The 15,626-nt window shown below is 56.9% G+C and overlaps 1 protein-coding gene across 9 annotated transcripts in view; it reads right to left on the reverse strand.

Annotated features, from left to right (window-relative positions):
* Positions 1-15,626, reverse strand: part of SBNO2 (strawberry notch homolog 2) — a 49,291-nt gene that overhangs the window by 16,211 nt on the left and 17,454 nt on the right. For 7 of the 9 annotated variants that reach the window (XM_053910734.2, XM_053910733.2, XM_053910732.2 and 4 more), the window contains exons 3-4: positions 14,045-14,118; positions 13,328-13,436 (exon numbers count right to left, since the gene is read on the reverse strand). In XM_053910734.2, coding sequence (XP_053766709.1) covers positions 13,328-13,436; positions 14,045-14,118 — 183 coding nt within the window. Of the gene's footprint in view, positions 1-3,699; positions 4,288-13,327; positions 13,437-14,044; positions 14,119-15,626 lie in introns of those variants that run through there. The other 2 variants (XM_053910736.2, XM_053910739.2) reach the window with 2 other exon arrangements.

The following is a 15,626-nucleotide window of genomic DNA, read 5'->3' on the forward strand; positions in this document are numbered from 1 at the left end:
GGACTCAGGGGCCCCACACCTATGGGCCTGCTTCATAGAGGTTACACAGTGCATAAAGCTAAATTTAAAGAAAACTAGTACGACACCAGGGGCATTGGTGCTGCCCCCACGCCCCCATCCCTCAGGCAGAGGCACTGAATGCCTGCATGTGCCTAGCCTGCACTGGACATAGGGACACGTGGGGACAGGCTCCTCAGGGGTCCTGGACTGGTGGGGAGAGAGCCACCAACCAGACTCCCCTGCAGCACCCGCCACCTACAGAGAACAGTGAGTGTCTGTTTTGCAGACAGGGGCCCCGAAAGCCCAGGAGCTGGGGAGGGTACGTGGGAGTTGCCTTCAGCCAACACTACTAGGGGATCCCCCCCACAAAGCCCTCCCAGATGAGCACCTCCCCTCCAGCCTGTCCTCTGAGGCCACAGAGTCCCAGTCATGCTGACACCAGGCCCCAAGCATTTCAGTCCGTCCGTGGAAGTATTTCCCGAGCAGGTGGGGCCAGTGGCCTTGGCAGTGGTCTTGGCAGAGGCCGCCCCAAGGGCTCAGGCAGGGCTACCCTCCTGGAGCCCCAGAGCCTGTGCACCACTTACACGTCGGAGGCACTGGAGAGCCATGGCCAGGTGCGCTGGGACACACGCTGCACTTGTGTCCCACCAACCAGTGGGGGCAGACAGGGAGAATGGGCTGGAGGGTGGGGGTCTTGGGGCCTTGTGGGCTCAGTTCAGTGGACTCCAGGGAGGAAGAGTTCCCCGGGAGCCCACTCTGATGTGCCTATAATGCCATAGCTAGCAGGCCCAGGTCTCAGCCAGCACCCAGGCCTACCCCCATGGCCCTGTGAGGCCCATATTTCTGGAGCTCCCCTCTCAGCAATCTGAGTCAGAATCAGATCCCTATTCCTGAGGGTGAGGGGATCTGCAGATGACCCATCAGTTTTCCCAAAGCTCTGACTCTGACACCGGCGTACACAGAGCCCCAGAAAGAGGCAGGCTCCAAGGGAATGGATGAGAAGGAGACGAGACTGGGGCCCACCCAGTGGCCTCTCCAGGGAGGGGTGGATGCAGGAACCTCAGTCTTGCCCACCTGCTGGACAACATCTGTCCTGGTGCCAGCTGGGGGTCAGGGGATGTGCAGAAAAGACCACCCTTGGCCAAGTCAGCCAGCTGGTATAAGGCTGGGGGGCCTTGGCTGAGCCTCCTACCACCCTCCAGAGCCCTGGTTATCCGGGTGCATGGGGAGCCATAGGGGCCAGCTGCACGCTCCTGTGGTGTGCAAGGAGGGAGCTCAGACCACCAGGCCTGTCCTTACCCCCGCCCCTGGTTGCGAGCAGCCTGGACCCATGTGGGGGCAAGGGTAGGACAGACCCAGACCACCCCACTGCTTCCAGCAGGCAGGACTCTAACCTGGATAGGTCCAGGGGAGGAGGCGGGGCCTTCGGCTACCTGATGGAAGGCAGGAGCAGCTCAGGCACCAGGTACAGGTGGTGGCCTGTGTAGATTTATAAAAGCCCCGAGTTCCAGGACAGAGGCAGGAGCTGTAGGGAAGCACACCTTGACCCTCCTGGGTGCCCAGCCCACTCACACAAGAGCCAGGAGACTCAAAAGGCCAGTGCAGCTATCTCAGGAGGAACTGAGGCAACCTGAGGCAACCATGGGCAAGTCTGGTCCTGCCAACCACGAGGCTGGACCTCCCCTGGGCTCTACCCCTTCCAGGGCAGCAGGGCTCAGAGGAGGCCCAGTCCAAGTCTAGTGCATGATGCCAAGGAAGGCCAGGCTCTAAGTCTTGCAGAGACCCCAGAAATGCCTACAGGCTAGGCAGGGTGGGGTCTGGGTGCAGGTGGAGGTAGCCACGTCTTTGGTGAAATCCCTCTGAGGCCACAGCTGAGCATGCCCTGGTGGGTACCGCCTGAGCCTAGACAGAGTGACACGAGCTCCTGGGTCGCTGAAAGGTGGTTCTGCTTTATGGAGGCCAAATGGCCCCTGAGAGGGGCCTAGGGGGCAGAGGAGGAAGAATGGCCTGGCAGAAAGTGGATGTGCAGAGGTACCCCTACCCGAGGGGACGGCGGATGGGAAGGGGACTTCCCAGCGGAGAAGCCTGACTAGCACCACAGCCAGGAGATGAGGATCAACATCAGCCGGGAGCAGCCATGGGGACAGCAGGGACCATGATGTGATAAATGAGCAGGGCACCTCCCTCAGTGCAATCATGAGAAAGATACCAGAGAACCCTGACTGGGGACGTCCTGTAAAGACACAGCCCCGGGTGTCCACCTAAGAAAGGAGGGAAACGGACTCAGTCGGAGGGGCCTAAGGGGATGTGATGACAGTGCCACTGGGATCCTGATGGGGTCCTAGGGCAGAGATAAGCCGTCAGGGGAAACTGAGGAAATCTAGTAATTATGGACTTCAGGTATTAATGATGTCTCAGTCCTGGCTCATCAGCTGTGACAAAGGTACTGCAGTGATAGTAGGTGTGAACAGGGGGACTGGGTAGGAGGACATGAGAATATACACCATCCACAACGATTCTGTGAAGTCTAAACATGTCCTAAAATACATCGTCTGTTAAGAAAGTAGGCGTTCTTGCCCCACCCACTCTGGGGACACTGCCTCCAGACACCCTGACCAGCAGCTAGCAAAGGGGGGGCCCCTCAATTCTTGGGCAAAGGAAGGAGGGGCCTCGCACAGGTCAGCAGAGGTCAGGGGAGGTGAGGCTCCCAGGGGTCCTTCCAGCTGCACCCCTTGTGCAGGGTGAGGAGCTGGGTGGAGGTGAGAAGGGAACCCTTCCTGTTGGGGACCTGATTCCCAGCAGACATCAGCAGACCCCCAAGACCACTCAAACCCAGAACTGCCCTCCCGGAGTTCCCACTTAAAGCACCTCTCCCCAGACCCCAGACCCGCACACTGCTCTTCCTGCTTCAGCCCCTGAGTGGGGAGGGAGCTGGCTGGTTACTCCACCAGTTCTGAGAGGCCAGGAGAGCGTGGGGTCACCTGCTGCAGTGCCGTGTCTGCAGCATTTCAGGAACCCCGGGACTGGGGGGGGGATGGCAGGACATGTTGGAGCTGCCCACAGCGCCCCTCCCCCCACACTACAGCCAGGCAGGACGGGACAGGATGGCCCTCCACCCCTGACCCAGCTCTGGGCCTCCCCCAGGGGGGCTGCAGCAGCTTAGCAACCCCCCCTCCTAGTCAAAGCAGACCCCAGAAATGACCTTCAAATGGGTTCTTTCACTGCTCCAGGCAGGGGCTTGATGCTTACCTGGGTGCCTGGGGAAAGGAGGAGTTACAGGGATCCATTCCTACCTGTCTGTGAGAGCCAATCCCAAACCGGGTATGCCACTGCTGGCAAAGAGACGCTGATGGGTGCCCCCAGACACCCCAGAGCCGGTGAGACTCTCAGGTCCAACGCTAGGGCCACCCAGGCCAGAGCAGGGACTGCAGGCATTCAGACACAGCCCCTCCCACCTCCCGCTGGCTACAAGCACTTTCATTTTGTGGCGCCTCCGTGGTCCCTCCCCATGTCCCCACCAGTTCTCAGAAAACTCCTGCAAATTCACTTTCACTGCCAAAAAAGCCAACAGGAGCCAGGAGGAGGGGAGGAGCCCGGGGTCTGGTGGGTCCAGGCAGCCCTCAGAATCCAAAGGTGGTCCGAAGGTCCCTGCCAGGTGGGAGGGAGCCAGATTACCCTGAGGCCCAGTGGGAGTGTTACCTTGTTGAGTTCTGCAAACTGCAACCAGAACTGTAGCTGGGACATGGCGTGGCCGCCGGTGGGTCCCCTCGAAGGAGCGCTCCTTCATGACCTTGGGCGCTGGGCCGGCAGACAGCAGCCAGCTCCCAGCTCTGCTCTCAGCCCCAGCTCGGCTGCATTTGCATGTTGGTTTAGTCACCACCAGCGCCTACTTCCCCTAAGGCCGCTGACTTTCAGGAAATGATGCCTGCCTGGTAAGTCAGGGCGATTACTGGCAGTGCAGGGACAATTACTGTACAGGGCGGAATCTAGCCACAGAGGCTGTCAACAACGCACGAGCCCGCCAGGTCGTACCCTGCCGTCCCCGGGTGCCCCGTCCACAGTGGCCAGGCCCCTCTGCAGGCGCTCAGGGTTTAGATGGGATGCTGGGGGGCAAACTGGGATGCCAGGCAGCTCCTCCCAGCCCTGCCTCAGTTTCTCCGGACAGCTGGGTTCTATTCTACCTGGCCTCCACCCCTGACTGCTGGCTCGGCCTGATAGGGATCCTCTGCTGTTCCTGAGATGCCCGTAGCAGTGATTCTAAGGGGCACAGGCCACAGGATGCAGGGAGGAAACTAAGGTCCATCCCACCCCTCCATGTCTCCCTGCAACCTCCTGGGCCCAGCCCCTAGCTCCTCAGCCTGAACCCAGCTCCACCGCCTTCACCTACCATCCTGGAGCTGTCTCCAGTGCCTCCTGGGCACCCAAGGGCCTTTGCCCATGCTGGGCTCCACCTGGGGGTCCTCTTCTCAGGCACTCAGACCCACCCTGCTCCTTACCCTCCAGACTTGCCAAGGACTCTGCCTGCCCCTGAAGCCCTGTTCCTCCCCATCCCACCGGCCCCTGCATCCCTCAGTCCAGCACAGGGTTAGGATCAGGGACGGCTGGCGGCCAGGGCATGCAAAACCATCATGCCCTGTGGGCTCAGGGCCCTAGGCACAGGTACCCACCCCGTGGGAATGACTGAGTGGTCACGGGGTCCAGCCCCGTAGTCCAATGAGGCCACTGAAGCAGTCCCTGTCCTGTCCCCCCACACAGCCAGGGGCAACACGGACCCCAACAACGGAGACAGCTGCTATGGGGCACCCTGCCAGGCTGCGGCCACCATGGGCGGGAGGAAAAGTGCACACATGGCAGCAAGCTCATTAAGACACGTGACACCACCAGGCTACTGGAAAAGGCAGGTCACAAGTGAGACACACTGCACACCCGAGGTATTGCTAGACTCAAACAGATGACAGGGACAAGTGCTGGTGAGGACAGAGAAGAGTCGGAACCTCCAACATACCGATGACAATGTACAACAGGCGTCTGTGTCTCTGCAAAACAGCGAGCGGTTCCTCCAAAGACCACACAGCTTCCACGTGACCCTGCAATGCCACCGCTAGGTGTCCAGCCAAGAGAAATGCAAGCACGCCCACAGAGAAGCCTGTGCGCGCACGTCCACTGAGGCTAGATTCACAACAGCCACAGGGCAGGGACAACCCAAACGTCTGTCGTGGATGAAGGCAGTCCCACCACACGCCGGAACATCACTCAGCCATGAAAACGACTGAAGCACTGATACTCGCCACAACGTGGACAGACTTTGAAATCAGCGTGCTCAGGAGGGGAAGCCAGACACCACGGACCACGTGGTGTGTGATTTCATTTATGGGACATGTCCAGAACAGGCAATCCACAAAGACAGGACGTGGGTTAATGGTTGTCAGGGGATGGGGGTGACTGCTAAGGGGGACAAGGCTTCTTTTGGCGGTAAAGAAACAATCTAGAACAAGACAGAGGTGACGGTTGCACGACATTGTGAATGTACTTTAAAAAGGTGAATTTTAAGGTATGCAAATTTTGTCTCCATTTAAAAAAGAGTTTCTTGGAATCTTTAATGACAGGAAAACAATAATAAAATCACTTTTTAAAAAAACCTTTTTATTACTAGGTTTAACGGACGTAAAATTTGTCAAGCTGCCAGTCAAGTTTGTAAACTCTGACTCTCTGTCCCTTGTATATTGTCACCAGATGGTTGGCCAACTGGCAAAGGTGACCCTGAGGAGACAGAGAAGCCCAAGGTGTGGCTGGGGATCTGTGGAAAAGGAGGGGACCCTGCTTGGGGAAGTCATCACCCACTGGGCACCTGGCCACCTCATCCACCCCTAGCCTGGCCTGCTAGTGGCCCTGCCACCCTGGTGACCACGGGCTGCGGGTCTGCAAAGGAAGTGAATGGGATAGTGGGAAGGCACCAAGTCAGGTCTGGGCAGAGGCCCTGGTGAGGTGAGACAGGTGCCCTGGGTTCCAGTGTGGGTGGGAGCCACACCCAAGGACATGGATGGTGGTGGCTCCAGCCCCATAAGTGCAGCTGGGCCCTATGGGGCTGCCCAGAGGTCCCGGTTTCTCGAGAGCCTCCCCCTCTGTTTGGGGGTCTCATCCCTTACCTTCTCCACCTGCCTCATCAGTTTCTTTATACACACTCGAGGTCTCAGGCCACCACTGACCTGGGCCACAGGTAGTCTGTCTGTCCCCAAGTTACAGCACTCACTGGGCAGAGGAGTAGGGCGGGCACTGCAGGCCCGCTCAGGCACACCTCACTGCTAGGATGTCCCTGTTGAGGGATCAATTGTGTCCCCCAAAATGACAGGTTTGAGTCCTAACCTGTGAATAGGTCCTTATTTGGGAATAGGGTCTGTGCAGGTATAATTAGCTAAGATGGGGTCACACTGGAGTGGAGTGGCCCTAGCGCACTGGCTGCCGTCCTTCTAAGAAGAGAGAAGTGTGGACACAGACACACAGGCAGAAACAATGTGAAGACAGAGGCAGGCACTACAGCGATGGGGCCCCAAGTCCAGGATGTCCAGAGCCCCTAGAAGCTGGGAGAGGCAGGAAGGACGCCACCCCGTCCCATGAAGCCTCTGGAGGGAGGGCAGCTCTGCAACACCTTGATTTCAGACATCTAGCGTCAGAATGGGGGGGGGGGCGTACATCTCTATGGTTTTAAGCTGCCCAGTTTGAAATACTTTGGTAGGGTAGCTCCACGATGCTCCTACACGCCCCTCCTCAGAAAGCTCTGCTGTCAGCCCATCACAGGGCCAGCTGCCTGGTGTGGGCCGAGTGGCCTCAGCAGCATGCCACCCCTGAACACTTTTCAGCACTGCAATCAGAAGGGGTTGGATCCTGACTGGGGACTTCCGCAGAATCTGTGAGACAGACCCCGGCCTCCAAAACTTCCCTCACCTCCTTCTTCCCTGGTGCCCGGGTGGCCCAACTTCCACACAGAGACCCTCAGGATACACCCACGCTCCTGCCCCCCACAGGGTCCTGGCCCTTGGCACAGACCATGGTGGGGGGATGTTCCGGGCGGTGGCCTTCATTGCAGCCCTTGGAGGGGTTCCTGGCTATGGCCAGGTATGAACCAACAGGCTCCTGTGATAAGGAATCTCACGCTCTTTTTGCCAATGTTGGTAACTGCTAAGAACCTACTGGGTAAGCCAAGACCTCTGACCCCATGAAATCCATATGCCAAACAGTCAATGCCACCTGCCCCTCGCCAAGGAGGGAGCCGCTGAGAGTTTGTGAAGTATTTTTCTGAGCCATGACCTCATCCTGGCTTCCCAGAAGCCCTGAGATGCCATACTACCTGTGTGAGGGGTGCTTAGCACATGGGAAAGAGTCGTCCCCAGAGCCTGGCCAAGATGTGAGGGGTCCAGGTGGCCTTGGGAGGAGATGTCAGGGCAGTGCCTGCTCCAGGAAATGAGCGTGTGGGGAGGCAAGGGAGATGGAATGCTGAGATGCTGAGTCCCTCACCCCTAACCCTGACCTGACATGTTCCCAAGTATCCCCCCCAGTCAGATTCAGCCACATCTGGAACACACGTCCACACGAAGGCCTGTATATGATGTTCATGGCAGTAGGATTCACAACAGCCGACAGGTAGACACAGCCTACGTGCCCACTGATGGATGAATGCAGAAACACTTATGTGGTCCATCCACAGAGTAGAATATCGCTCAGCCATGAAAAGGAGTGAAGTGCTGGCACTCGCTACAGTGTGGACGAACCCCGGAAACATGATGCTCGGGGAGAGAAGCCAGACACAAAAGGCCACAGTGTGTGATTCCATTTATGTGAGATGGCCAGTACAGGCACATCCACAGAGACAGGAAGTGGATTCGTGGTTGTCAGGGACTGGGGGAGGGAAATGGGGAGGGGGACCGCTGATGGGGATGGGATTTCTTTTGGAGGTGATGAAATGCTCTGACAAAAGACAGAAGTAAAGGGTGCCAACACAGTGAGTATACCAACAGTCACTGAATCCTTTGATGTGCAACTTGTATCTCAATGAAAACTAAGTGACAAAAGAAAAGCTGCATGCTCGCACATCCAGTATTCAGCACGCCCCGTGTGAGCCCCTTGAGCTGTTCAGATCTCCAACCAGAGACTTGGGGCCTGAGTGGCTCCGTGCCAACCAGTGTCAGAAGGAGAGGAGGCCCTTCCTTGGGGAGGTAAGTGATGCAAGGGCCAAGGCAGGGAAGGAACAGCCTGCATCTGGGCCAGCCCGAGTGGCCACAAGGGAGGAAGTGCTCCACTGGGGACACACACGAACACAGGAAATCCCAAGCAGACAATCCTGATGGCACCTGATCGCAGCCCACATTGATATAAACGAATGACTGATTAGCTAAAGGGAGGGGGCAGCTGTCCCTGCAGAATGCCAGCTGATCAGGAGAGCAGTGAGGAAAACACTCTCTGCCAGACGGCTGCCTCCGTCACAAGGGCTGCAGCCGACACCCACTGACAAATGATACGGCCATCCCTGCCCCCACCACAAGGGGCCAGCACACCTGCACGACCTTGTGTGTCCGTCCCAGGATGAGAGGGACAAGTAGCAGCTTGAGAGCGGGCAGTGGAGGGATCTGGGGGAGGCTGCCCCAGCAGGGGTCAAGGTCAATCCTGTTGGCAATGAGACACATCAATACCAAGGCCTCAGAGACAATGCACTGAGGCAGACACAGGGCCTGGTCTGTGGGGCTCCTGCTCTAAGCACAGAGCCCCAGCCTCAGCCAGAGGCTCCCAGGCAAACCCAAGACCGACCAATGCTCTTCAGAGACCTCAGTGTTTAGCTGGCACTCATGTCTGTCACAAGCGCTGAGTTAAGCTCATTTCTGCCCTGGGAGACATGGGCCACAGTTATGCAGGATGGTGATGGTGCATGGGAGCTGGGTGAAGGAGGGCAGCTGGGAATTCTCAATACTGTTTTTGCCACTTTTCTGAACATCTAAAATATTTTTTTAATATTTATTTATTTTTTAGAGAGTAAGGAAGGGAGAAAGAGAGGGAGAGAAACTTTAATGTGAGAAAGAAACATCAATCGGTTGCCTCTCATACGCGTCCTCGACCACATAGGTCGCAGACCACATAGGTCCCAGACCAGGAATCAAACCTGCAACCTAGGCACGTGTCCTGACCGGAATCAAACTGGCAACCTTTTGCTTTGCAGAGGATGTCCAACCAATTGAGCCACACCAGCCAGGGCTCTAAAATATTTTAAAATTTGTTTTGTTGTGAAAACATTCAAACACACAGTAAAAAGCATCAGAGCTCAACTTTCCAGACAGCCCGGGTGCATGAGCCCTCGCCACACTGGAACCTGGGCCTCGGGCCCTGAGCAGGGCAGGGTGGTGGGGGGCTACACTCAGCACAGCTGCCTTCAGAGGCATCTGGACTGCAGGATCCTCCAGGCTGGGACCTGTGAAGTGTGGGGACCCATGGAGGCACAGCCAACCTGTCCCCAGTGTTCCTGGGCCTGGGTAGGCTCACGTGTAGAATTGAGGGAGATACCTAATACACCTGAGGTTCCATGATTTATCCCAGGAGACAGGAGAGGAGCAAAGACCTCACACACAGCAAAGCCAGGGCTGAGGCCAACTACAGGCTGGGGAACCACAGGTCTGGACGCATTCCCTGTTGAGGTAGGGACAGGATGCTGACCCTGGGGGAATTGCTTTGTGCCCCAAAGGGAAATTGGGAGAAGCGTTCTCCTCGCAGGTAACAGGAGTCACACAGCTCATCTCCTTGTTCTTTTTGTTTTGGCTGCCAGGAGGAAATCTGGGAATCGAGTTTAGTTACCAGGAGGCATATTAGGGACTACGGGTTTATATTCACCCCTCGCCCCCAGCCCAGCTCTAGATTTTTCACTCCAATTCCTCCTGGTTTACACAACAGTGGGGAACACTTCTAGAGTGTGCCATGGGCCACACAAGGGATTTGCACGGTGTATCGTTTTCCTTTCACTGCTGTAATAAATTACTGCAAACTTCCTGGCTTAAACATCGAGCGTTTATTACCTTATGCTTCTGGAGGTGAAGAGTTCAACATGAGTCTCACAGGGCTAAACCCACGTGCAGGCAGGGCCGGTCCTTCCGGAAGGTCCAGGGGAGAATCTTTTCTGGCCTTTTCCAGCTTCTAGACGTGCCACATCCCTGGCTCGTGGCCCCTTCCTCTGTCTTCACAGCCATCAGTGCTGCCTCTTCCATCTCTGACTCTGACCCTCCTGCCTCCCTCTTGTGAGGACGCTGTGATGATCCTGGGCCCCCCGGGGAAACCAGGGTTGTCTCCACCTGAGGGTCCTTGACTTAATCCCACCTGTAAAGTTCCTTTACCATGTGAAGTGATATCCACAGATCCCAGAACCAGGATGGGGACATCTTTGGGGTTGTGTTCTAACACATCCATTCAGTGAAATGCCTTTTTTCTTTCTTTTGGGCTCCTCCAGCTCCCATGTCCAGGTTTATAAACAGGTTTTTTAGAGCTGGGTGTCAGAAGGGTTAGGGGAGCACTTGGCTTGGCCAGGGGACAGACAAAGAGAAGCTTTCCAGCCCTAAGCCTCCTCCACGGACCCAAACAGAGGCTCGGGTGCCTCAGGGAGGAGAGTCCTGGGCCCCCTGAGTAATCCAGGTTCAACGCCATCTCAGGATCCTTGACTTAATCTCATCTGCAAAGTCCCTGTGCCACATGAGGTAACATGTCCATAAGTCCCGGGACCAGGATGAGGACATCTTTGGAACTGTCCCTGAGCCAGCCACCATGGTGATGTCACTTAATCTGAATCAGGAGGAAAGGGTGCCTGTGGTGGGCCTGGTGGGCCAGGCTTGGCTATAAAGGGTCTCAAATACTAGGCTCGGTCTGGACTCCCTGGCTTGGACCACAGGCCCAGGGGTCATGAGCGAATTGCAGGATGTTGACCAATAGGGCTGCGGGACCCCTCACCGTGAGCGAACTCTGGTTTCACATCTGTCTGATCCCATGCTCAGAACTGGGGTGAGATTTTGCTGGAAGAAGGTTCTGCTGCTTTTAAAGGGAGATCTGGGTCCAAGGTGCCCTAGCAAGGCAGCTGGAAGGGGTGATGGGCCGTTATACGTTCAGCAGGCGCTCAATAAACATCTGTGGGATGGATTCATGAACTCCGAGTGCTAGGAAAGGCAGTGTGGCGCCCCAAGGGGTTCTCGGCTGAGAAACTGCGTCGATTCTTGGCAGAGCAAGGGAGGTGGTGGGAGCCAAATGCATTAGAGAGAGATGGGGGAGTAAGGCCAGGTGGGTGGCTGCAGGGGTCGGGAGGCTTCTAAGGGCCCTGGGCTCTGCACACTCCATGCCTTAGTCTGCTCATTTGCACATCAGGTGACGCCCCAGCTGGGGAAGTGTCAAGAGGTAACAAGTCTAGATGTGGAGTCGTGTCCGAGATGGGTGGAGAGGAACTTAATCAGAGCTCTGAGAAGCCACCAACACTGCAGGATAAGCCAACATCCAGAGATGCAGCAGATAGGGGAGGGTCTCGAGCCAACAGCCAGGGCACCCTGAGAGACTGACCACTGCTGGATACTGGCACCTCCCAAGGCTTGGCAATGGCACCTGCCAAGACACAAAGGCCTGGGTTTCCCTGTGCGCTAGAGCTGAAGGAAGGAACTGTGAACGTGCCTGGAAAGGCTGGAGGGACATGTCCACAAGGTCTCTCACCTCTAACATAGGGGCCCTTATCCTGGGAGACTTGGGGGCCCAACTTTCCCTTGCATGGCCCCTCAGGGGCAGGTGAGCTCTCTGCTCCCATCTCCATGAGGCCCAGCCTCATCTTTTCCTGCGTGGTCACAAGGATCACTGAGGGGTAGCTTAAACAACGGACACGTGCTCCCACAGCCCTGGAGGGCGAATGTCCCAAGAGGGTCCCTCCCACCTCTCCCAGCTCCCAGTATCCTTGGCTATGGCCCCATGGCCTGGCCTCTCCCTCCACAGTCACGTGCTTTGTCCTCTGTGTCGGTGTCTCCTCTTCTATCTCTCCAAGGACTCGCTGGGTTTAGGACAGGCTGAGATAACCAGCGTCCTCTCACCTTCAGGTTTAGCTGATCATTCCTACAAAGACCCTAGTTCCAAAGAAGGACTCACTGGAAGGATCCAGGTGGATGTGGATTTGGGGGGCATATTGGTCACCCCAGTATAACCCCTCAGTCCAGCTCTCTGCTCGGTCCTGCTGAAGCCCTAAGTGCGGAGAACAGCGGGCTACGGTGGGTGCGCGCCGGCTGAACAGTCTGTCTGGATCCAGGTGAGTCTAGTGGGTTTGAACTGGCTGGTTCGTGCTGCATCCCTCCACAGCCCATCCCCTCGTAGGCAACACGTGCTCCCACCTCACAGCTCCCACCTCACAGCGGGAGACCGAGGCCAAGAGCTGAGTGCCTACTGCCTCTTCACTCCCTGATTGGCCCTGGCACCGTCATATATGGGCGGTTCCCAAACTGTATGCCAAGCCGAACCACCCCGCTCCAGGTCACAGACAATAGGCTTGGGCCAAGTATTTGAAGTTTCTGAGGGAAACACAGCGCTGAGGTTCTAACGGCCCTAGGCGATCACATTAGAACAAAGGCGCCAACGCTAGACCGAGTGTGGGTTTCTTCCCAGTTTCTTCCCACAAATCATCTCCGCAGAGCTTGGTTTTCCCAAGCGGCCACGATGAGAGGGGGGCACTACATAAGTGAGGCCGGGGTGAGGCTGTGAGGGCAGGGTCCACCTGATTCCTGCAGGGATGAGCTGTCCCATGTCCCCAGGAGAATAAATCAAATGTCATCTTCCTTTGACTGGTGTGGGTCACATTTTCAAATGGCCGCAGGGTTTGGGGACACAGACACTCACTGTGGTGTCTGCACCTGACGGGCACTGCTCTGGCTGGGGCACGGGGACCACAGACCCTCCCCTAGACACTACGGTGGGCACAGGGCCTCTGCTGGGAGAGGGAGGAAGGCACTGAGGTTTGGGGAAAGAGATTCAGGCGCTCTGAGAGGCTGCCCCACCACCCACACACAGGACATGAGCAGAAGGGCAGCCCCCTCCTCTACATGACCTCCGACCCAGATCTCCACCGTGGTGAAATAGTCTCTAACAGATCCGAACATTGGGGCCACACGCTTCAGGCTGGCGGGGCTGAGGGGCACTGCTATTTCCCAGAATGAGCCACATTTCCACAGGGCACCTGGCTCAACACAAGTTGTTGGTGCCAACCTGAGATGCAGCAGGGAACTTGTGGGCAGGTGCTGGGTCACTGGGGGCTCGAGGGGTTGCTCAGACTTGAGTGTCCTACCTGAGGAAAGTCGCTCTTTGGCAGGAAGCTGGGGGTGGTGGCCGCGGGGCCGTAGCTGGTGTCCGCACAGGATTGGCCCACAAGGAAGGAGGCAGAATTCACAAACTGGCTGGAGAGACACAGGGAACAAATGTGAGCTATCGGGTATGGTGGGGGCACTGTCCTCCTCACCTTGATGGCAGACAGGAGTGGGGCCACCTGCTACAAGGAAAAACTCTAGCCTCTCAGAAATTCAGGGGAGGGTCCCATGCACCCACATCCCAGGACAAGCATCCCAGAAAAAGAGGGTCAAGCTACACATGCTTCCAGGCCCTGTGCACAGGTCATTCCTTGGCCTGGTTCCAGGCATGCTCCCCTGAAAACTCCTATTTACTCTACAAAACCCAGGTCCTGTAGCCCTCTGTAGGAAGATGACTTCCTGGTCCCTTTCACCCCCAAAGCTTCTCACCCCTCCACACCTTTTGTCACCCCCCACAGTGGAGCCCTCCCTGGTTCCTCTCCCCACTACTTTGCCCTTTTCCCTGGTGGGTTCTAAGATCATAGCTAGATGATCTCAACTGCCTCTGAGCGGCCAAGGCCAGGCCCATGGTCCACTTGGCAGGAGGTCGCAGCCCTCTGGCTGCGAGTTCTAGTTTTGTTTAATTTGTGACTGCAGGACGGGAGGGCAGAATAAAGCCCCTGAGGGTGGTGTGGCTGAAGCAGCACTGCGGTACTTACTGGCTTTCACTGGAGAAGGCTGGATATGGCGCAGGCGGGAAGGTGCTCCACCACGGGTAGTGCAGCACAGCGCTCTGCAACAGGATGAGCGTGTCAGAAGGAGACCAGAGAGGGTGGGGCAAGAGGGACCCTCCCCCCCTCACTGGGTAGGGTTCCAGTGGTCCAGGGCCAGGAGCTCTGAGGTTAGGGTACGAGCCCCGCCCCGGCTCCTAGCTGGGTCATCTGGGAATCATTTAACCTCTGTGTGCCTGTTTCCCACATGCATGGGCGAAGCTACTGAGAAGGTTGCAGTGAAAATGAAGGTGTTGATCAATACATGTGCAGTACCAGGTGGGGGTGAGTGGGTGTGGTCCCAGAATCCCGGAGGCCCGGGCAGGCAGACTGTGAGGCACCCTTATGAAACTGCGTTTCATAAGGACCCATGTGCTGGTGGCCCAGGACTCTGCTTGGAGTCTCCCCACCCCTATTCTACATAATGAAGGATAAGACCAGATGCAAAGCAAGATGATGCAAGTCCCTGCAGAGCCAGGCCCCATGGAGGAGATGTGAGGCCTGTCCAGGGAAAGGGACTCCCACCAACACCATGAACTGGCCCCTGCCTTAGCAAGGCCCTCATGGCCTAACCCTTCCTAGACAGGTTGGGAGGTCACCCCTCCCAGAGCTCCCATGGACCAAGGGGGCTACCGGTATCAGCCAACTCTGTCTGGCCCAAGAGTGCTTGGGGATTGCAAGGAACCTGCTTTGGGAAACACCAGTGGGTGGCCAGGAGAGTGAGCCTGAGGTCAGTGGGAGCAGAAGCAGCCTTACACTGGGATTTGACAGGATCAGCCTAGAGGTGTGGGACCGTGAATACTCCAGCCCCTCTGTACAAGGAGTGGCATGTCCCACCTCGACACACAGGTCAATTCAGCAGAGGTCCCCTCCCCTAAAACAAGCCACAGCCCCATCAGCAATGCAGCTCACATGAAACCCCATCAGGGAGGCTGTTCCCTGGGGAGAGGCCTACTGGCTGCCATCACAGCCGCCGCTTGTCCCAGCTGGCCCAGCTGGATGGCGAGTATAAGACAGGAGCCCAGCAGCCAGCAGCTTCCCATCCCTGGCCCATGAAGGTCTTGGTCCTTGGTTCTTAAGGCAGTTGGATGCAACTCCCGAGGCTACTATGTACTCCCTCTCTGAGACCCTAACCTAGAACTGGCCCAGAAGCTGCCCAGATGGCCAAAACTACCATGGTACCCTTCTCCTGTGCCTCCTCCATACCAAGGGGAGGAGCCAGCCATGAGTTCCCAACACTGTGCCCCACCCCTGACCCTGATGGGGCCTGCCAGTGTCCAGATGTCCAGTCCCAGAGAATCAGTGCAAGGAAGAAGGAGAGAGAGACATGTCGAGACATTATCAATTGGCAGAGGCCCCAGAGGGGCCTGCTCGTTCTCAGTTTTTTGCACAGGCTGCAAAATTAAAAAAAAAAAAAATGGGGGAGAAAAGAAGCAAAGGGCCTCTTCCCAGCATGAAGGCCAGCGGTGCAAACTCTCTTACAAGGAATCTGCTGTGGACGCCTCCAGAAGGAAGCTGTGCCATGGCCCAG

This window comes from Desmodus rotundus, chromosome 9, assembly GCF_022682495.2.
Source record: "Desmodus rotundus isolate HL8 chromosome 9, HLdesRot8A.1, whole genome shotgun sequence".
Taxonomy (NCBI): Eukaryota; Metazoa; Chordata; class Mammalia; order Chiroptera; family Phyllostomidae; genus Desmodus; species Desmodus rotundus.